The sequence below is a fragment of the Heterodontus francisci genome, chromosome 10, assembly GCF_036365525.1.
Source record: "Heterodontus francisci isolate sHetFra1 chromosome 10, sHetFra1.hap1, whole genome shotgun sequence".
NCBI lineage: Eukaryota > Metazoa > Chordata > Chondrichthyes > Heterodontiformes > Heterodontidae > Heterodontus > Heterodontus francisci.
This window is the reverse complement of record NC_090380.1, coordinates 76,093,232-76,116,253: the sequence shown is the minus strand read 5'-3', so window position 1 is coordinate 76,116,253 and position 23,022 is coordinate 76,093,232. Positions and strand designations below refer to the sequence as shown.

Here is a 23,022-nt window from a genome sequence, read left to right as displayed (position 1 = left end):
CATTAGTGAACCAGATGGGTTTTGAATGACAATCCGGTTGTTTCATGATTATCACAGGAAAACTGTAAGTTCAAGGGTTGTTAAGTAACTGCTAGTTGAATTACCTGTTATAAGTTGATTTCAGATTAAAGGTGAATAGGAGAAATATTTTACAGATTTAAAAACTAAAGACCAGTCGGAAATTTAAAAAACAAATTAAAATCTAATTAAATAAAATAGAGATGCAGGGCCAGGCGATGTGTTGTACCTGCATGATGTGGGAGCTGGTGGACCCCATTGTGGTTCCTAGTGACCACATCTATAGCAAGTGTTGGCTGCTCGAGGAACTCTGGCTCAAAGTTGATGAGCTGGAGTCTGAGCTTCGGACACTGCAACACATCAGGGAGGGGGAGAGTTACCTGGACGCTGTGTTTCAGGAGACAGTCACACCCCTGAGATTAACTACAGTGAATTCAGCCAGTGGTCAGGGACAGGAGGGTGTGACTATGAGTGAGGCAGGTAGAGGGTTCCAGGAGGTAGTGTTGCAGGAACCTCAGCCCTTGTCCTTGTTCAACAGGTTCGAGATTCTTGCTCCCTGTGTGGACGAGAGTAGGGACTGTAGGGAGGATGAGCAAACTGACCATAGCACCGTGGTACAGGGAGCCATTCAAGTGGGGGGGACAAAAGAGAAATGTAGTCGTAATCGGGGATAGTAATTGAGTTAGGGGCATAGACACTATTCTCTGGCCAGGATTGAGGGTCCCGAAGGCTGTGTTGCCTACCTGGTACCAGGGATCAGAATATCTCATCTGGGCTGCAGAGGAACTTGGAGTGGGAGGGGAAAGATCCAGTTGTCGTGGTCCACGTAGGTACCAACGATATAGGTAGAATGAGGATAGAGGTTCAGCTGGGGGAATATGAGCAGCTAGGGGCGAAATTAAAAAGCAGAACCAAAAAGGTGGTAATCTCCAGATTACTACCTGAGCCACGAGCTATTTGGCATAGGGTCAATAAGATTAAAAAGGTAAATGCGTGGCTCAAAGATTGGTGTGGGAGAAATGGATTCGAATTCATGGGACATTGGCACCAGTACTAGGGAAGGAGGGAGCTGTTCCGATGGGACGGGCTCCACCTGAATCATGCAGGGATCAGAGTCCTGTCGAATCGCATAACGAGGACTGTAGATAGGGTTTTAAACTAAATACTGGGGGGGAGGGTTCAGTTGCATGGAAAATTAAGAAGTCAAAGTTGAAGGAGAAGTTGGGAGTGCAGGTTAGTGATGAGGCTGATTGATACCAGAAAATAAAAGGTAGGAACAGAATGTGTGAACATCATATTGCACCAAGGAATCGTACAAGAGTAGGGAAATTTGATAATGGAACAAACTTAAAGGCTTTGTATCTGAATGCACGAAGCATTCGCAGTAAAATTGAGTTAACAGCGCAAATCGAGACGAATGGGTATGATTTAGTGGCGATTACTGAGATGTGGTTGCAGGGAAACCAGGTTTGGGAATTGAATATCCAAGGGGACTCAGTATTTCGGAAGGATAGGCAGGCAGGAAAAGGAGGTGGTATAGCTTTGTTAGTAAAAGAAGAGATCAGTGCTGTAGTGAGAAATGATATAGGCACTGGAGATCAAGACATAGAATCAGTCTGGGTAGAAATAAGAAATAGCAAGGGAAAGAAGTCCCTGGTGGGAGTAATCGATAGGTCCCCAAACAGTAGTTCCACAGTGGGGCACAGTATAAACCAGGAAATACTGGGAGCTTGTAAGAAAAGTATGGCAATAATCATGGGTGATTTTAATATGCATGTAGACTGGATTAATCAAATTGGCAAGGGTAGCCTCGAGGGAGAGTTCATTGAATGTATTCGAGATTGTTTATTGGAGCAATATGTTGTGGAACCAACCAGGGAGCAGGCTATTCTAGATTTGGTATTGTGTTATGTGGTGGGATTAATTCATGATCTCATAGTTAAGGATCCTCTAGGGAAGGGTGATCATAGCATGCTAGAATTTCAAATTCAGTTTGAGGGTGAGAAACTGGAGTCCCACACAACATTCTGGAGTTAAACAAAAGTAATTACATAGGCATGAGGACATATTTGGCCCGAGTGGACTGGGCAGGAAGACTAAAGGTAGGACAGTTGATGAGCAGTGGCAGATGTTTAAGGAGATATTCAATTCCTCCCAACTAAAATATATTCCAGAGAGGAAGAAAGATTGTAAGAGGGGGAAAATAAACATCCATGGCTAAGCAAGGAAGTTGAGGATAACATAAAGACAAAAACTAAGGCATACCATATTGCAAAGGCCAATGGCAGGCTGGAAGATTGGGAAACTTTTAAAGATGAACAAAGGGTTACTAAAAAAGTAATAAAAAGAGCAAAGATAAATTATGAAAGAAAATGAGTGCAAAATATAAAAACAGATAGCAAAAGCTTCCATAAGTATATAAAAGGGAAGAGAGTAGTTAAAGTGAATGTTGGTCCCTTGGAGGATGTGACTGGGGAGTTATTAGAGGGGAACACAGAAATGGCAGAGACACTAAATCAGTATTTTGCCTCAGTTTTCACGATGGAGGACACTAGTACCATCCCAATAGTACCAGGTAATGCAGAGGTTATAGAAAGGAAGGAACTTAAAACAATCATCACCACTAGGGAAAAGGTACTGAGCAAACTATTGGATTGAAGGTAGACAAGTCCCCAGGGCCTGATGGCCTACATCCTAGGGTCTTAAAGGAAGTGACAGTGGAGATAGTGGATCCATTGGTTATAATATTCCAAAATTTCCTGGATGCGAGTAAGGTTCCAGGGGATTGGAAAATTGCTAATATAACGTCGTTATTCAAAAAGGGAGGGAGGCAGAAAGTAGGAAACTATAGACCAGTTAGTTTAACATCTGTCCTTGGGAAATGGTTATAATCCATTATTAAGGAAGTAATAACAGGACATTTAGAAAGTCAAAACGCAATCCATCAGAGTCAGCATGGTTTTATGAAGGGTAAATGGTGTTTGACTAATTTGCTAGAGTTCTTCGAAGATGTAACAAGCAAAGTGGATAATGGGAATCCTGTAGATGTAGTATATCTGGACTTCCAGAAGGCATTTGATAAGATGCCGCACAAAAGGTTTATACACAAGGTTAGATCACATGGGGTTAGGGGCAATTTATTAGCTTGGATAGAGGATTGGCTAACCAACAGAAAACAGAGAGTCGTGATAAATGAGTCCTTTTCTGGTTGGCAAGATGCAACTAGTGGGGTGCCACAGGGTTCGGTCCTTGGGCCCCAACTATTTACAATCTATATAAATGACTTGGATGCAGGGATAGAAGGTACTAGAGCCAAATTTTCAGATGACACTAAAATAGGTGTGACAGTAAGTTGCAATAAAGAAATAAGAAATTTACAGATGGATATGGATAGGTTAGGTGAATGGGCCAAAATTTGGCAGTTGGAGTTTAATGTGGATAAGTGTGAGGTTATCCATTTTGGTCAGAAAAATAGAAAGGCAAATTATTTAAATGGAGAGAAACTTCAGAGTGCTTCAGTGCAGAGGGATCTGGGTGTCCTCATGCATGAATCGTAGAAAGCTAGATGCAGCAGGTAATAAGGAAGGCAAATGGAATTTTGGCATTTATTACTAAAAGAATAGAGTATAAAAGTAGGGAAGTGTTGCTGCAACTGTACAAGACATTGGTGAGACCGCACCTGGAGTATTGCGTACAGTTTTGGTCCCCTTACTTGAGGAGGGATATAATTGCATTGGACGAGGTTCACTAGATTTATTCCAGAGATGAGGGGTTTGTCTTATGAAGAGAGATTGAGCAGTTTAGGCTTTTATTCTGTAGAGTTTAGAAGAATGAGAGGAGATCTAATTGAGGTATATAAGATGATTAAGGGAATTGACAAAGTAAGATGCAGAGAAGATGTTTCATCTGGTGGGGCGATCTAGAACGAGAGGTCATAGTTTTAGGATAGGGGTAGCAGATTTAAAACAGAGATGAGGAGAAATTACTTCTCTCAAAGGGTCGTGAGTCTGTGGAATTCACTACCCCAGAGTGCAGTGGATGCCGGAACATGAGTAAATTTAAGGAGGAGATACAGATTTTTAATTAATAATGGGTTGAAGGGTTATGGAGAACGGGCAGGAAAGTGGAGTTGAGGCCGAGATGAGATCAGCCATGATCGTATTGAATGGCGGAGAAGTCTCGAGGGGCTGAATTGCCTACTCCTGCTCCTAGTTCTTATGTTCTTATTACTGAGACTAGCTTTTTGTAAAGGAGCTATTAGGAAATAGCGACCACAATATGATAGAATTCCACATTAAATTTAAAAGATATAATTTATTCTGAAACTAGGATCTTAAATCTGAACAAAGGAAACTATGAAGGTATGAGGGGCAAGTTGGCTATGGTGGATTGGGAAAATACATTAAAAGAATTGATGGTAGACAGGCAATGGCTAATACTTAAAGTATTACACGGTTTACTACAAATATACATTCCTAAAAGATGCAAAAACCCAACAGGACAGGTGAATCAACAGTGGCTCACAAAAGAAGTTAAAAATTGTATTAGGTCAAAGGTTGGCTCTGCTGCACAGGGGAGGAGTAAAAAGTGTGGGAATGCAATAGTTATAGGGGATTCAATTGTAAGGGGAATAGATAGGCATTTCTGTGGCTGCAAAAGAGACTCCAGGATGGTATATTGCCTCCCTGGTGCTAGGGTCAACGATGTCTCAGAGCAGTGACAGGACATTCTGAAGGGGGAGGGTGAATAGCCAATGGTCGTGGTACACATTGGTACAAACGACGTAGGTTTAAAAAAAAAGGATGAGGTCCTAAAAGCAGAATATAGAGAGCTAGGAAGTAAGTTGAAAAGTAGGGCCTCAAAGGTAGTGATCTCAGGATTACTACCAATGCCACGTGCTAGTCAGAGTAGAAATAGCAGGATATATCGAATGAATACGTGGCTGAAGAGATGGTGTGAAGGGGAGGGTTTTAGATTCCTGGGATGTTGGGACCGGTACAAACTGGATGGGTTACACTTGGGCAGGACCGGGACTGATGTCCAAGGGGGAGTATTTGCTAGAGTGGTTGTGGAGGGTTTAAACTAAAATGGCAGGGGGATGGGAACTTTTGCAAGGAGTCAGAGGAGGGGGATCAAAGACCAGAACAAAAGACAGTGAGGGGAATAAGAAAAGTGATAGACAGAGAAATCAAAGGCCAGAATCAAACAGGGCCACAGTGAAAGATAGTGGGAAGGGAACAAGTAATGTTAAAAAGACAAGCCTTAAGGCTTTGTGCCTTAATGCGCGGATCATTCACAATAAAGTGGATGAATTAATCGCGCAAATAGATGTAAACGGGTATGATATAGTCAGGATTACGGAGACGTGGCTGCAAGGTGACCAGGGATGGGAAATGAACATCCAGGGGTATTCTGTATTTAGGAAGGACAAACAAAAAGCAAAAGGCGGTGGAGTTGCATTGCTGGTTAAAGAGGAAATTAACGCAATAGTGAGGTAAGATATTAGCTTTGACGATGTGGAATCTGCATAGGTAGAGCTGAGAGACACTAAGGGGCAAAAAACGTTAGTGGGAATTAGAATTAGAATATTACAGCGCAGTACAGGCCCTTCGGCCCTCGATGTTGCGCCGAGCTGTGAAACCATCTGACCTACACTATTCCATTTTCATCCATGTGTCTATCCAATGTCCACTTAAATGCCCTTAAAGTTGGCGAATCTACTACTGCTGCAGGCAGGGCATTCCACGCCCTTACTACTCTCTGAGTAAAGAAACTACCTCTCACATCTGTCCTATATCTATCACCCCTCAACTTGAAGCTATGTCCCCTCGTGTTTGCCATTACCATCCGAGGAAAAAGACGCTCACTATCCACCCTATCTAACCCTCTGATTATCTTATATGTCTCTATTAAGTCACCTCTCCTCCTCCTTCTCTCCAACGAAAACAACCTCAAGTCCCTCAGCCTTTCCTCGTAAGACCTTCCCTCCATACCAGGCAACATCCTAGTAAATCTCCTCTGCACCCTTTCCATAGCTTCCACATCCTTTCTATAATGCGGTGACCAGAACTGCACGCAATACTCCAGGTGCGGTCTCACCAGAGTCTTGTACAGCTGCAGCATGACCTCGTGGCTCCGAAACTCGACCCCCCTACTAATAAAAGCTAACACACCATATGCCTTCTTGACAGCCCTATTAACCTGGTTAGCAACCTTCAGGGATTTATGCACCTGGACACCAAGATCTCTCTGCTCATCTACACTAACAAGAATCTTCCCATTAGCCCAGTACTCTGCATTCCTGTTACTCCTTCCAAAGTGAATCACCTCACACTTTTCCGCATTAAACTCCATTTGCCATCTCTCAGCCCAGCTCTGCAGCCTATCTATGTCTCTCTGTACCCTACAACATCCTTCGGCACTATCCACAACTCCACCGACCTTAGTGTCATCTGCAAATTTACTAACCCACCCTTCTACATCCTCTTCCAGGTCATTTATAAAAATGACAAACAGCAATGGCCCCAAAACAGATCCTTGCGGTACACCACTAGTAACTAAACTCCAGGATGAACATTTGCCATCAACCACCACCCTCTGTCTTCTTTCAGCTAGCCAATTTCTGATCCAAAGCTCTAAATCACCTTCAACCCCATACTTCCGTATTTTCTGCAATAGCCTACCGTGGGGAACCTTATCAAACGCCTTACTGAAATCCATATACACCACATCCACTGCTTTACCCTCATCCACCTGTTTGGTCACCTTCTCGAAAAACTCAATAAGGTTTGTGAGGCACGACCTACCCGTCACAAAACCGTGCTGACTATCTCTAATGTACATATTCTTTTCAAGATGATTATAAATCCTGTCTCTTATAACCTTTTCCAACATTTTACCCACAACTGAAGTGAGGCTCTCAGGTCTATAATTACCAGGGCTGTCTCTACTCCCCTTCTTGAACAAGGGGACAACATTTGCAATCCTCCAGTCTTCCGGCACTATTCCTGTCGACAATGACGACATAAAAATCAAGGACAAAGGCTCTGCAATCTCCTCCCTAGCTTCCCAGAGAATCCTAGGATAAATCCCATCTGGCCCAGGGGACTTATCTATTTTCACACTTTCCAAAATTGATAACACCTCCTCCTTGTGAACCTCAATCCCATCTAGCCTTGTAGCCTGAATCTCAGTATTCTCAACAACATTTTCTTTCTCTACTGTAAATACTGACGCAAAATATTCATTTAACACTTCCCCTATCTCCTCTGATTCCACACACAACTTCCCACTACTATCCTTGATTGGCTCTAATCTAACTCTAGTCATTCTTTTATTCCTGATATACCTATAGAAAGCCTTAGGGTTTTCCCTGATCCGATCCACCAATGACTTCTCGTGTCCTCCCCTTGCTCTTCTTAGCTCTCCCTTTAGACCCTTCCTGGCTAGCTTGTAGCTCTCAAGCGCCCTAACTGAGCCTTCACGTCTCATCCTAACATAAGCCTTCTTCTTCCTCTTGACAAGCGCTTCAACTTCTTTAGTAAACCACGGCTCCCTCGCACGACAACTTCCTCCCTGCCTCACAGGTACATACTTATCAAGGACACGCAGTAGCTGCTCCTTGAATAAGCTCCACATTTCGATTGTTCCCATCCCCTGCAGTTTCCTTCCCCATCCTATGCATCCTAAATCTTGCCTAATCGCATCATAATTTCCTTTCCCCCAGTTATAATTCTTGCCCTGCGGTATATACCTGTCCCTGCCCATCGCTAAGGTAAACCTAACCGAATTGTGATCACTGTCACCAAAGTGCTCACCTACATCTAAATCTAACACCTGGCCGGGTTCATTTCCCAGTACCAAATCCAATGTGGCATCGCCCCTGGTTGGCCTGTCTACATACTGTGTCAGAAAACCCTCCTGCACACACTGGACAAAAACTGACCCATCTAAAGTACTCGAACTATAGTATTTCCAGTCGATATTTGGAAAGTTAAAGTCCCCCATAACAACTACCCTGTTACTCTCACCCCTGTCGAGAATCATCTTCGCTATCCTTTCCTCTACATCTCTGGAACTATTCGGAGGTCTATAAAAGACTCCCAACAGGGTAACCTCACCTCTCCTGTTTCTAACCTCAGCCCATACTACCTCAGTAGACGAGTCCTCAAACGTCCTTTCTGTCGCTGTAATACTCTCCTTGATTAACAATGCCACACCCCCCCCTCTTTTACCATCTTCTCTGTTCTTACTGAAACATCTAAATCCCGGAATCTGCAACATCCATTCCTGCCCCTGCTCTACCCATGTCTCCGAAATGGCCACTGCATCGAGATCCCAGGTACCAACCCATGCTGCAAGCTCACCCACCTTATTCCGGATGCTCCTGGCGTTGAAATAGACACACTTTAAACCAGGTTCTTGCTTGCCAGTGCCCTCTTGCTTCCTTGTAACCATATCCCTGACCTTACTACTCTCAACATCCTGTACACTGGCACTACAATTTGGGTTCCCATTCCCCTGCTGAATTAGTTTAAACCCCCCCGAAGAGCACTAGCAAACCTCCCCCCCAGGATATTGGTACCCCTCTGGTTCAGGTGAAGACCATCCTGTTTGTAGAGGTCCCACCTACCCCAGAAAGAGCCCCAATTATCCAGGAAACCAAATCCCTCCCTCCTGCACCATCCCTGCAGCCACGTGTTCAACTCCTCTCTCTCCCTATTCCTCGCTTCGCTATCACGTGGCACGGGCAACAACCCAGAGATAACAATTCTGTTTGTTCTTGCTCTAAGCTTCCACCCTAGCTCCCTAAATTTCTGTCTTAAATCCCCATCTCTCTTCCTACCTATGTCGTTGGTGCCTATGTGGACCACGACTTGGGGCTGCTCCCCCTCCCCATTAAGGATCCCAAAAACACGATCCGAGACATCACGAACCCTGGCACCTGGGAGGCAACATACCAACCGTGAGTCTCTCTCGTTCCCACAGAACCTCCTATCTGTTCCCCTAACTATGGAGTCCCCAATGACTAATATTCTGCTCCTCTTCCCCCTTCCCTTCTGAGCTATAGGGACAGACTCTGTGCCAGATATCTGTACCCCATTGCTTACCCCTGGTAAGTCGTCCCCCGCAACAGTATCCAAAACGGTATACCTGTTGTTGAGGGAAACAGCCACAGGGGATCCCTGCACTGCCTGCTGGTTCCCTCTCCTTCCCCTGACGGTAACCCATCTACCTACTTCTTTTACCTGAGGTGTGACTACCTCCCCATAACTCCTCTCAATAACCTCTTCCGCCTCCCGAATGATCCGAAGTTCATCCAGCTCCATCTCCAGTTCCCTAACGCGGTTCTCGAGGAGCTGGAGTTGGGTGCACTTCCCACAGATGCAGTCAGCAGGGACACTCTTGGCGACCCTTACCTCCCACATTCTGCAGGAGGAACATACAACTGCCTTAATCTCCATTCCCACTATTCCAAATTCCCAACAAATCTACTGAAAAACCAAAAAAACAAAAAGTCAAAACTTGTTAGGTTAGCAATCCAACGGACAGAACTTCCCAAATAAAAAGTTTACCCTATCAACACACCAGAGTCCTTTTTTTTGGTTAGAGGAGGAGGGTGGGTGGGAGACACTACACGTGTAGTGTCTCGGGTACAGCCACCACACAAATATATACCCTTTTCCTTACCCAGCAGTCCCCTGGTCCTCCGAAAACAAAAGGGAATTCACTTTTAAACTTACGCTGAAATTGACTTCTCAGCTGTAAGCCCGTTCACGCACCTCCGTTGCTATCAACGCTGCAGTCACCGAAACTAAAAGAAAGAGATTCTAAACCACACAAATATATACCCTTTTCCTTACCCAGCAGTCCCCTGGTCCTCCGAAAACAAAAGGGAATTCACTTTTAAACTTACGCTGAAATTGTCTATAGACCCACAAACTGTAGTGGTGATGTTGGGAATGGCATTAAACAGGTAATTAGAGACACATGCGATAAAGGAACTTCTGTAATTATGGGTAACTTTAATCTGCATATAGATTGGGCAAATCAGTCACAGTACCGTAGAGGAGGAATTCATGGAGTGTATCCGGGATGGTTTACTGGACCAATATGTTGAGGAACCAACGAGAGAACAGGCCATCCTAGACTGGGTATTGTGTAATGAGAGAGGAATAATTGACAATCTAGTGGTGCAAGACCCCTTGGGGATGAGCGGCCATAATATGATAGAATTCTTCATCAAGATGGAGAGTGACGTAGTTGATTCTGAGACGAGGGTCCTGAATCTTAGTAAAGGAAACTACGAAGGTGCGAGGCATGAATTGACTATGACGGATTGGGAAACGTTACTTAAAGGGATGACGGTGGATAGGCAATGGCAAATATTTAAAGAGCGCATGGATGAACTGCTACAACTATTTATCCCTGTCTGGTGCAAAAGTAAAACGGGAAAGGTAGCCAAGCCATGGCTTACAAGGAAAATTAGAGATAGCATTAGATCCAAGGAAGAGGCATATAAATTCGACAGAAAAAACAACAGACCCGAGGATTGGGAGCAGTTTAGAATTCAGTAAAGGAGAACCAAGGGATTGATTAAGAAGGGGAAAATAGAGTACGAGAGCAAGCATAAAAACTGACTGTAAAAGTTTCTATAGGTATGTGAAGAGAAAAAGATTGGTGAAGACAAATATATGTCCCTTACAGTCAGAAACAGGGGAATTTATTATGGGGAACAAAGAAATGGCTGACCAACTAAATGCATACTTTGGTTCTGTCTTCACAAAGGAGGACACAAATATCATACCAGAAATGTTGGGGAACACAGGGTTTAGTGAGAGAGAAGAACTGAAGGAAATCAGTATTAGTAGAGAAATGGTGTTGGGGAAATTGATGGGATTAAAGGCCGATAAATCCCCAGGGCCTGGTGGTCTGCATCTCAGAGTACTTAAGGAAGTGGCCCTAGAAATAGTGGGTGCATTGGTGGTCATCTTCCAAGATTCTATAGACTCTGGAACAGTTCCGACAGATTGGAGGGTAGCTAATGTAACCCCATTATTTAAAAAGGGAGGTAGAGAGAAAGCAGGGAATTATAGACCAGTCAGCCTGACGTCAGTAGTGGGGAAAATTCTAGAGTCCATTATCAAAGATTTTATAGCAGAGCACTTGGAGAACAGTGGTAGAATCGGGCTGAGTCAGCATGGATTTACGAAAGGGAAATCAAGCTTGATAAATCTACTAGAATTCTTCGAGGCTGTAACTAGTAGAGTTGATGAGGGGGAGCCAGTGGATGTGGTTTATTTGGACTTTCAGAAGGCTTTCGACAAAGTCTCACATAAGAGATTAGCGTGTAAAATTAAAGCGCATGGGATTGGGGGGTAGTGTATTGCGATGCATAGAAAATTGGTTGGCAGATAGGAAACACAGAGTAGGGATAAATGGATCTTTTTCCAAAGGGCAGGCAGTGACTAGTGGGGTACCGCAGGGATGGGTGCTCGGACCCCAGCTATTCACAATATATATTAATGATTTAGATGAGGGAACTAAATATATCTCCAGATTTGCAGATGACACAAAACTGAGTGGGAGGGTGAGTTGTGAGGAGGATGCAGAGAGGCTTCAGGGTGATTTGGACAAGTTGAGTGAGTGGGCAAATGCATGGCAGATGCAGTATAATGTGGATAAATGTGAGGTTATCCACTTTGGTAGCAAAATCAGGAAGGCAGATTATTATCTGAATGGTTATAAACTGAGAGAGGGCAGTATGTCAATGTGGGTCCATTGCAGGTGGAGACAGGAGAGTTCGTGGTGGAAATGGTGGAGAGACTAATACTTTGTGTCTGGCTTCATGGAGGAAGACATAAAAAATCTCCCAGAAATACTAGGGAACCAAAAGGCTTGTAAAAATGAGGAACTGAAGGTAATTCGTATCAATAAAGAGATAGTATTTGAAAAGTTAATTGTATTGAAAGTTGATAAATCCCCTGGACCAGATGAGCTACATCCAGAGTATTGAAGGAGGTAGCTATAGAAATAGTGGATGCATTGGTGGTTATCTTTCAAAATTCTATAGATTCTGGATGGGTTCCTGCAGACTGGAAAGTAGCAAATGTAACCCCACTATTTAAGAAGGGAGTGAAAGAGAAAATGAAGAACTACAGATCTGTTAGTTTGACGTCACTAGTAGGGAAAATGTTAGAATCTTCTATAAAGGATGAGATAACTGAACACTTAGAAAATAATGATATGATTGGATGGAGTCAACATGGATTTGTGAAAGGGAAATCATGTTTGACAAACCTGTTGGACTTTTTTGAGCATGTTACTTGTAGCATAGATAAAGGAGAACCAGTGGATGTGGTGTATTTGAATTTTCAGAAGACTTCTTATAAGGTCCCACACAGGAGACACATGGGATTAGGGGTAATATACTGCAATGGATTGAGAATTAGTTAACACACAGAAAATAGAGTAGGAGAAAATGGGTCATTCTCAGGATGGCAGGCTGTTACTAGAGGGGTACCACAAGGATCGGTGCTTGGACCACAGTTGTTCACGATCTGTATAAATGATTTGGATATGGGGACCAATTGTAATATTTCCAAATTTGCTGATGACACAAAGCTAGGAGGGAGTGTAAGTTGTGAGGAGGCTTTAATGGGATTTGGACAGGCTAAGTGAATGGGCAAGAACGTGGCAGATGGAATATAATGTGAATAAGTGTGAAGTTGTCCACTTTGGTAGAAAAAAACAGAAAGGCAGAGTATTTCTTAAATGGTGAGAGGTTGAGAAGTGTAAATGTCCAAAGAGACTTCAGTGTCCTTGTTCGAGTCACCAAAAGCGATGCAGATGCAGCAAATAATTAAGAAGGCAAATGGTATGTTGACCTTCATTGCTAGGGAATTTGACTACAGGAATAAAGATGTATTGCTGCAATTGTATAAAGCCTTGGTGAGACCAGGGAAAGGGTTGGCCCACTCAAGGACAGGGATGGGAATCTATGCGTGGAGCCAGAGGAAATGGGTGAGGTGCTAAATGAGTACTTTGCATCAGTATTCACCAAGGAGAAGGACATGGTGGATGATGAGCCTAGGGAAGGGAGTGCAGATAGTCTCAGTCATCTCATTATCAAAAAGGAGGTGGTGTTGGGTGTCTTGCAAAGCATTAAGGTAGATAAGTCCCCAGGGCCTGATGGGATCTATCCTAGAATACTGAGGGAGGCAAGGGAAGAATTTGCTGGGGCCTTGACAGAAATCTTTGCATCCTCATTGGCTACAGGTGAGGTCCCAGAGGACTGGAGAATAGCCAATGTTGTTCCTTTGTTTAAGAAGGGTGGTAAGATAATCCAGGAAATTATAGGCCGGTGAGCCTTACGTCAGTGGTAGGGAAACTATTGGAGAGGATTCTTCGGGACAGGATTTACTTCCATTTGGAAACAAACGAACTTATTAGCAAGAGACAGCATGGTTTTGTGAAGGGGAGGTCGTGTCTTACTAATTTGATTGAGTTTTTTGAGGAAGTGACGAAGATGATTGATAAGGGAAGGGCGGTGGATGTTGTCTATATGGACTTTAGTAAAGCCTTTGACAAAGTCCCACATGGCAGACTGGTGCAAAAGGTGAAGTCACACGGGATCAGAGGTGAGCTGGCAAAATGGATACAGAACTGGCTCAGTCACAGAAGACAGAGGGTAACAGTGGATGGGTGTTTTTCTGAATGGAGGGATATGACTAGTGGTGTTCCGCAGGGATCAGTGCTGGGACCTTTGCTGTTTGTAGTATATATAAATGATTTGGAGGAAAGTGTAGCTGGTCTGATTAGTAAGTTTGCGGACGACACAAAGGTTGGTGGAGTTGCAGATAATGATGAGGATTGTCAGAGGATACAGCAGGATATAGATCGGTTGGAGACTTGGGTGGAGAAATGGCAGATGGAGTTTAATACGGACAAATGTGAGGTAATGCATTTTGGAAGGTCAAATGCAGGTGGGGGGTATACAGTAAATAGCAGAACCCTTAGGATTATTGACAGGCAGAGAGATCTGGGCGTACAGGTCCACAGGTCACAAAGTGGCAACGCAGGTGGATAAGGTAGTCAGGAAGGCATACGGCATGCTTGCCTTCATCGGTCGGGGCATACAGTATAAAAATTGGCAAGTCATGTTGCAGCTGTACAGAACCTTAGTTAGGCCACACTTAGAATATTGCGTGCAATTCTGGTCGCCACACTACCAGAAGGACATGGAGGCTTTGGAGAGGGTACAGAGGAGGTTTACCAGGATGTTGCCTGGTCTGGAGGGCATTAGTTATGAGGAGAGGTTGGAAAAACTCGGATTGTTTTCTCTGGAACGACGGAGGTGGAGGGGCGACATGATAGAGGTTTACAAAATTATAAGCGGCATGGACAGAGTGGATAGTCAGAAGCTTTTTCCCAGGGTGGAAGAGTCAGTTACTAGGGGACATAGGTATAAGGTGCGAGGGGCAAAGTTTAGAGGGGATGTGCGAGGCAAGTTTTTTACACAGAGGGTGGTGAGTGCCTGGAACTTGCTGCCGGGGGAGGTGGTGGAAGCAGATACGATAGCGACGTTTAAGAGGCATCTTGCCAAATATATGAATAGGAAGGGAATAGAGGGATACGGGCCCCGGAAGTGCAGAAGGCGTTAGTTTAGGCAGGCATCAAGATCGGCGCAGGCTTGGAGGGCTGAATGGCCTGTTCCTGTGCTGTACTGTTCTTTGAGACGGCACCTGGAGTATTCTGTACAGTTTTGGTCTCCTTATTTAAGGAAGCATATACTTGCCATAGAGAGAGTGCACCAGAGGTTCACCAGACTAATCCCTGGGATGGTGGGATTGTCTTATGAGGAGAGATTGCAGAAACTGGGCCTGTATTCTAGAGTTTTGAAGAATGAGAGGTGATTTCACTTCTGGAACTTACAGAATTCTTACAGGGCATGACAGGGTAGGTGTGGAGAGGATGTTTGCTCTGGCTGGCGAGTCTAGAACAAGAGGACACAGTCTCAGACTAAGGGGCAGGCCATTTATGACCGAGATGAGGAGAAATTTCTTTATGCAGAGGGTGGTGGATCTGTGGAATTCTCTACCCCAGAGGGCTGTGGAAGCTCAATCATTGATCATGTTCAAGACAGAAAGGGATAGGTTTCTGGATACCAATGACATCAAGGGATATGGGGGGAAAATGGCAGAGAGGTAGATGATCTGTTTGAATGGCAGAGCAGGCTCAATGGCCAAATGGCCTACTCCTGCTCCTATTTCCTATGATCTTATCCTATGAATCCAGACTTAATAATTAATGGAATTTAAATTCCCTCAGCTGCCAGAGTGGGATTTGAACTCGTGTCTCCAGAGCATTAGTCCTACTGTTTCAAGTGTTCTTTGTATTTTAAGCTACAAAGAAAAACAGGAGATTTTGAGTGATTCAATTGACGTTTCCAAAACTCTGAACGAAATTGATCCAGGCAGTTTGCTTAATGATTTAAATACTAGGGAACACATTAAGAAATATGATCTTGTGTGAAAGAGAAGTTGAGTGGAACTTTTATCCCCAAAACAAGTTGTGGATTAAGTTATCAGGAAAGGTAATTGAAGCAGAAAGAATGACTTTTCAAAAGACGTTTGGATGCTTTTATGGGTAAAAAAGGAGTGGTGGGTTATAGTGAAAAGAGAGTAAGGTGGACTCGATCGATCCAGGGGAAAAGGGAACAGGTTTGTTGAATTTAATGGCCTCTTAATTCCTGAATAGTTGCAATACAAAAATTACACTCCAATTAGTTTTAGTTGGATATGCCTACAATAATTGGCATAAATTATATATTTAATGCATTGATTTTAAAACTTTACAGCATTGTTAAAAGTATGCTATAAAATGTGAACTGACATTTATACTGTCTAGTGTACTTTGACACTATTCACGTGGCATTAAATGGGTGTACAAAATTAACTCCCACTAAGACAACACCATTGCCTTTTTAAAATAAAAAGTCAATTTGAATTAGGCGTTCTCATGCTTTCCTATTTTATGCCATGTACAGTAGAAATGGGATGTGGTGAGCAAAGTAAACCTTTTATGAATGAGATTTGAATTCAGGACATCAGCCTGTGTCACAAGTTGACAATACTTTGAGCACTACCTTGTTCTTTCAGTTTGATATTGTCCAGTCTGGTCTATTGAATTTAGTTGTGTAATTAGCTGCTTGTTGTGTTATGCAGTATTTTTGTACACAACTGTCAACTATTTTGCCAAGGTATCTGCAATTGCCTGTATATCATTTAGTGAGATGCTCTTTAGATATTAAATGCAAGATACATTTCAAGCCTCAGCATGTCCTCCACAAAGCTTTATGCTTTACACTTTTAAAAAAGCATTTATGTTAGTGCGGTAGCTGGTCATGGATTTGCTCTCAAGTTCTCCTGTGCAGTGATTTTGATCTTCAGCCAGTTGGCAGAGCAAAGTGGAGGCCTGGAAATGAAAGCAACTCACCACAGTTACTCTCACCTTACTCCTGCCCCATCAAGGAATAGTAAATAGAAATACTAAAAAATGCAAAAATAACAAGAGTATCATATTACTTTTTTCATACTGGAGCTGTACCTGTTTTAGTGTATAAAACTTTACATAGTAAAATACTCTTCCTGTCAATTAATCCTACTGTAGCTCTGATACAGTGCTGTGTAATGTAAACCATTTTCATGTTCACTTGGTCCTAGATGTGCCAATGATGTCGCTATGCTTTTATCAATTTGCATTTCCAGTAGTTCGCGGCACAAAAATCATACGGATGAGGTAAAAAAAAAAATCGAATTCAGTGCTCGTTGAGGGATACATAATTCCAACAATTTCTGCGTCATTATTTGCAACCAAATATACAGAACAACATTTAAGAGGTCAGCTGATACTTTTGGAAGTTTAAAAAAAAATTGACATGGACTTTCTACTTCTGGGAATCCATGAAAGCATGGAACGAGGCCATTCGGTCAATTTTGTCTGTGCAAACCTGCTGCCTTACATTCTCCCCATAGCCCTATCAACATTCTGGTGGTTACCATTGAGCAGAAACTGAACTGGACCAGCTACATAAATGCTGTGGCTACAAGTGCAGGTCAGAGACTAGGAATTCTGTGGGGAGTAACTCACCTCCTGTCTCCCCAAAGCCTGTCCACCATTTACAAGGCACAAGTCAGCAGTATGATGGAATACTCTCCATTTGCCTGGATGGGTGCAGCTCCAACAACACTCAAGAAGCTCGACAGCTTCCAGGACAAAACCCACTTGATTGGTACCCCGTCCACCACCTTGAACATTCACTCCCTTTACCACTGACACAGTGGCAGCAGTGTGTACCATCTACAAGATGCACTGCAACAACTCACCAAGGCTGCTTCGACAGCACCTTCCAAACCTGTGAACTCTACCACCTAATTGGACAAGGGAAGCAGATGCGTGGGAACACTGCCACCTGCAAGTTCTTCTGCAAGCCACACACCATCCTCCCTTAGAACTATGTCGCTGGGTCAAAATCCTGGAGCTCCCTTCCTAACAGCACTGTTGGTGTACCTACACTCCAAAGACTGCAGCGGTTCAAGAAAGCAGCTCGCCACCACCTCGAGGGGAATTAGGGATGGGCAATAAATGCTGGCCTAGCCAGTGATGTTCACATCCCATGAACAAATAAAAATAAAGTTCTTATGGATCAAATATTTAATCTACTTTTCCATTTAAAAGATTCCTGCTTCAGCTACTCCCTGTGGCAAAGCAGCTCTGTGTAAAGAAATTGCTTCAAACTTCCCTGCTCAATGTTTTGTAGATTCCTTAATGGATGATGATTACCTAACAGAAACAGAGTCATACAGCACAAACAGGCCATTCAGCCATCATGTCTGCGCCGGCCATCAAGCACCTACCTATTGTAATCCCATTTTCCAGCACTTGGCCCGTAGCCTTGTATGCTATGGCGTTTCAAGTGCTTATCTAAATACTTATTAAATGTGAGAGTTCCTACCTCTTCAGGCAGTGCGTTCCAGATTCCAACCACCCACTGGGTGAAATTTTTTTCCCTCAAATTCCCTCTAAACTTTCTGCCCCTTGTTATTGACCCCTCCACTAAGGGAAAAAGTTTCTTCCTATCTAATCTATCAATGCCCCTCATAATTTTGTATACCTCAATCATGTCCCCACTCGGCCTTCTCTGCTCTAAGAAAAACAACCCTAGCCTTTTCAGTCTCTCTTCATAGCTGAAATGCTCCAGCCCAGGCAACATCCTGGTGAATCTCCTCTATACCCTCTCCAGTGTAATCACATCCTTTCTATAGTGTGGTGCCCAGAACTGTACACAGTACTCCAGCCTAACTAGCGTTTTATACAGCTCCATCATAACCTCCCTGCTCTTATATTCTATGCCTCAGCTAATAAAGGCAAGTATCCCATATGCCTTCCTAGTCACCTTACCTACCTGTGCTGCTGCCTTCAGTGATTTATGGACAAATACAGCAAAGTCCCTCTGACCTTCTGTACTTCCTAGTGTCCTATCATCCATTGTATATTCCCTTGCCTTGTTAGTCCTCCCAAAATGCATCACCTCACACTTCTCAGGATTAAATTCCATTTGCCACTGCTCTGCCCATTTTACCAGCCCATCTATGTCATCCTGTAATCTAAGGTTGACTGGTTTATGTTGATAAATTGTGTATTTCGTTTGTTTCAGGTTTGAGATGATCGATGCTGCAAGGAACAAAATGAGAGTGAAAGCCAGTTATATTATGGTATTTGTGACAGTTGTGGCCTGCATTGCAACAATCATTTCAGGGAAGAAGGTAAGGGGAAATCTTACTAGCTGGTTCAGAAATAGAATGAATGTTCTAACCCAAGCTCAGTTTATGTAATTATTTTCAACATTCTTTACTTTGCCTGAAGATCCAGTCCTTCTGTAAGTCATATTACCAATAATTGTACTTGTTTGGGTCACAAAATTACTGATCGTCACATGCTTTTAAATACCATGGTGACACTTGGTTTTAACAAGTGGTCATTGAGGTCTATTCAATTTAACAGCATGGGATTGTATTGTATGCATCCAGTGAAGAATAAATGGATGCAAATAAGCTCAAAGTAATTAAAGTGTCTCGTCCTCAGCTTCATACGTGGTCACAGTATGCAGGTGAAACTACAAAACCACAAATTGTAATTTTACATCTGTGAAGGATGTTTCCCATGTCATAATCCAAATACTAGCTTTGCATTTCACATCTCCTGCTATGCCTGCATTTGCATGGTATGATCCCTATTCACAACATTTCCATTGGAGGCTCCTTTTGAGACATTGACCGATACTCTCCAAATTACTGTACCCACCATTTGAAGCTCTTTGAATATGTGAGGATAAGTTTATTGCATGGAAAACTGCATAGTCAATGCCAGTTTATGGTTTGTAGAGTTAGTGAACTGCACCCTCTTGCAGATTAACTGTTTGATATATCATTCTAACAAAACAGTTGTTAAAACTCAACTGTAGCTTTTGCTCAAGTCATTTCCCAATTTAATTTGGACCAAGAAATTCTCCATTTTATCAGTCACCACACTGCTCAAAAGTGGAATATTGCTTCCATATTGTCAGTGCTTGAAGAGTAATTTAAATGGGCTCAGCAGTTACTTATTTCCTTGCAAAAGGACCCAGGAAAACTGGCAACTAAGTAGCCAAAAGTTAATGATGATGTGAAGCAATCCTTACAGATGTACTGATCATTACCATTGAATGTAACTGCAGAACACAAACATGCCTGTTGCAATAATAGCTGTCCACTTGGTGTAACCACTGCTCTGTCATTGTGAAGATAAAAGTCTTATCATTGCAGTGAGAGTACCTTCCATTGCATAGTGATATTGCCACTGGGCTATGTGGACAGATTAAGGACCAGTCGAGTAGCTCAAAATTGGGCATTCATGAGGTGTTGTGGGCCACCAATAGCAGCCGAGCTGTAATCTGTAACCTCAGCCCAGCACATCCCTCACTTCTTGATTACCATCTAGCTGAGAGACCAACGCTGATTCAAGGAGGAGTGCAGAAGAGCATTCTGGGAGCAGCACCAGACATAGCTTAAAATGCCACACCAACCTAAGGAAGCTACAAAACTGGGGTACCTGCATGCTGAACAGAAAATGCAGGACATTAGAGACAGCACATTGATCCCACAACAAACAGATCAGAGCAAAGCTAAAATAAAAGCAAAGTGCTGGAAATATACAGCAAGTATGGCTGCAGAGCAAAGCTATGTGTAGCCTTACTGCATTCTAGTTGAGAATGGTAGTGGAAAACTAGGTAGCTAATGGGCAGAGAAGGCTCCATCAACCATAGAGCCCAGCACATGCATAGTGACCTCCTCCTGAGATCCCTCCCATCATAGAAGCTGTTTTGCAGCCAATTTGGTTCACTTCCAGTTAGGTGATAACTGCTGATGTTTAATACAATAGATAATCAAAATGCAGTTGTAAAAGTCACAATGAAGTTATTTTATTTTAAATTTAGATTCAATTATTTGGAAACCAGTGGATTTCAGTTAAACGTCAGTTTATTCTTTGATTCTTAATGAAAAGAAAGCCATAGAATCCTTGTCAGGAGTGTAGCTCCTTTATAACTCAATTACCTGTTTACAAAATGACAGGTTCTGCAATCTTAGAGGAAAGAAAGTGATGGGATATAAAACATGCTTCAATACCTCAATGTTATTGGCAGTGCCTTTTGTTTATAAATCAGAAAAATCTGTTAATTGATGAAAGCCTGTTGGAGCTGTTTCTATAGAAGGTTGAGAGGCAATTTGATAGAGGTGTTCAAAATGAAGAGGAGTCTGGACAGAGTAGATATGGAGAAACTGTTCCCACTGGCCGAAGGATCCAGAACCAGAGAACACCGATTTAATGGTGATTGGCAAAAAAAGCAACAGCAACATGAGGAAAAACATTTTTACGCAGCGAGTGGTTAAGATCTGGAATGCATTGCATGAGAGTGTGGTGGGGGCAGGTTCAATTGTGGCTTTCAAAAAGGTATTGGATAATTATCAGAAAAGATTTGCAGGGCTGTGGGACTAGCTGAATTGCTGTTAGAACCAGCACAGACATGATGGGCTGAATAGCCTCCTTCTGTGCTGTATCCATTCTATGATTTTGAGTGACTTAAAGCAGTGGCCAAGTGTATTAGACACAGCAATGGCTATGGCTCCCAGCTATTTTGCTGAAAACTTCAGTTACTTTCTAAGCCCAGGCTAATCAATGCAACTATGACACTGGCATTTATCTAATAATGGAGAGCATTGTATGGATTTGTGCAATCCATAACAAAAAAAGACAAATCTAATAGGCAGTTACTGCCTTTTTGGCCACTTTCCATTCATAGGGAGAGTGATGGATGGAGTCCTTAATAGTGCTGTCAAAAATACCTGTTCACCAATAACCCATGAAATAATAATAGAACCCTGTCTGCTTGGCAGCAAGGTAGCTTTGACACCAAAGAGCTGTAGTAAACCTAGGTTAATGCAGTTGAAGGGAAAATGCTCGAGTGACAGAAGTCATAACCAGCACAAAAAAAAACATTGTGGTTAAAGGCCAATCATTAGTGGCCAGGATGAAAAGGCTTGCTCATCCCAGTACAAGTACAGTAGATCTGGCCAGTTAGTGATATTGGTGGTGATAATGGAGGGATCACAAGCAACCTCCATTCTAATCCTGAAGCATCAAGATAGACACTTACACTCAGTCACACAATGATACCTGTTTGTCATTGGTATCTTTATATAATATTTAGGACCGATTAGGATGACGACTTAGGTCATTGTTAATTTGATACATCTAGTCTGAAAAGGGGAAAGCTTGTGCCATAATTTATCTACTAAATTCAATAAAAGTGAGCACACTTGATCAGAAAGAAACAAAATATTCAAGCATGTTGATAGGAATGAAAAGTCAAATGTTCCCTTTTCAAAGTCCCTCACTACATCGCTAATGCAAGCTTCCAATTTAGATCTTCAGCCAGAAGATCCAATATAAGTTTCAGGACATGGCTCAAATATGATTGAGATCACATCGGTAACGTTAATACTGTGTGGAAATATCAAAATCCTACAAAACATTTGGAATGTTTCAAAGTCTACATTAATTTGATACCTAATAATGATGGCATATCATCTTTATGTTCCATGCATGTTAGCAGGCTGCAAGTAGACACGAATCACTGACTGCCATTAACATGGCAAAGAAAGCCAGGTGGAAAGAAGAGAGTCAGCAGGAAGCAGAGGTTACCAAAAGGCAATGATTGAATGTGGACTGAAACTGAGGATGGCTCCAATCTTGAAGAGGCCAAGTACTTTGACGTCCTACTAATGTAATTTGTCGACCTGTAAGAATGTGAAGATAGATATTTTCAAGCAGCTCCAGAATCCCTCAAAATGTAACTAAATTAAATAAACACTTCCTAATTATAGAGGTTGTTTTGATTCAGGTTAACGGGATTGGTCATGAATTATGACAATATAACTGATGTAGCCACAAACTTTATATGGAATTGCGAAGTTGTCTACTTCCTTACCTGCATTTGAATAATTGACAGTGTATTGCAGCTAAGTTTTCAATGATCCAGCACTGCAAGAGTAATAACTGAGTTGGAAACAAGTTCTGTACTTGATCAACTTACTAAGTGAGATTACTTCCTTTTTGTAAATACTGTGCCAAATATTTTCTGGAGATGTTTTGTGTATAAAGTTTTCTGTTTCATCCACCCTGGTTAATCTACTTTGGCTACTTCATAGAATTCAGGAAATGCACATTCTTGGTTAACACTAACTTACATTAGCTCAGCATTCTAGAGAGTGGGTCTCTCTTAAAACTGTCCTCATAGGTACAGAAAAAGTAAACATAATTGTCAAACACTATCAATGTATCAACGAGGTTAGAACTGCACTTGTCTCTCTTGTATGAAGACAGGTTGCATAGTCGCCTTGGGGT

At 42.6% G+C, this 23,022-nt stretch overlaps 1 protein-coding gene across 1 annotated transcript in view; it reads left to right on the top strand.

Annotated features, from left to right (window-relative positions):
* LOC137374543 (protein FAM162B-like) overlaps positions 1 to 22,800 on the top strand; it is a 37,683-nt gene extending 14,883 nt beyond the window's left edge. The window contains exons 3-4 of the mRNA XM_068040801.1: positions 18,737 to 18,845; positions 22,232 to 22,800. Of these exons, the coding sequence (XP_067896902.1) occupies positions 18,737 to 18,845; positions 22,232 to 22,333 (211 nt within the window). The 3' untranslated portion in view covers positions 22,334 to 22,800. The remainder of the gene's footprint in view (positions 1 to 18,736; positions 18,846 to 22,231) is intronic.
* The last annotated feature ends 222 nt before the right edge of the window (positions 22,801 to 23,022 follow it).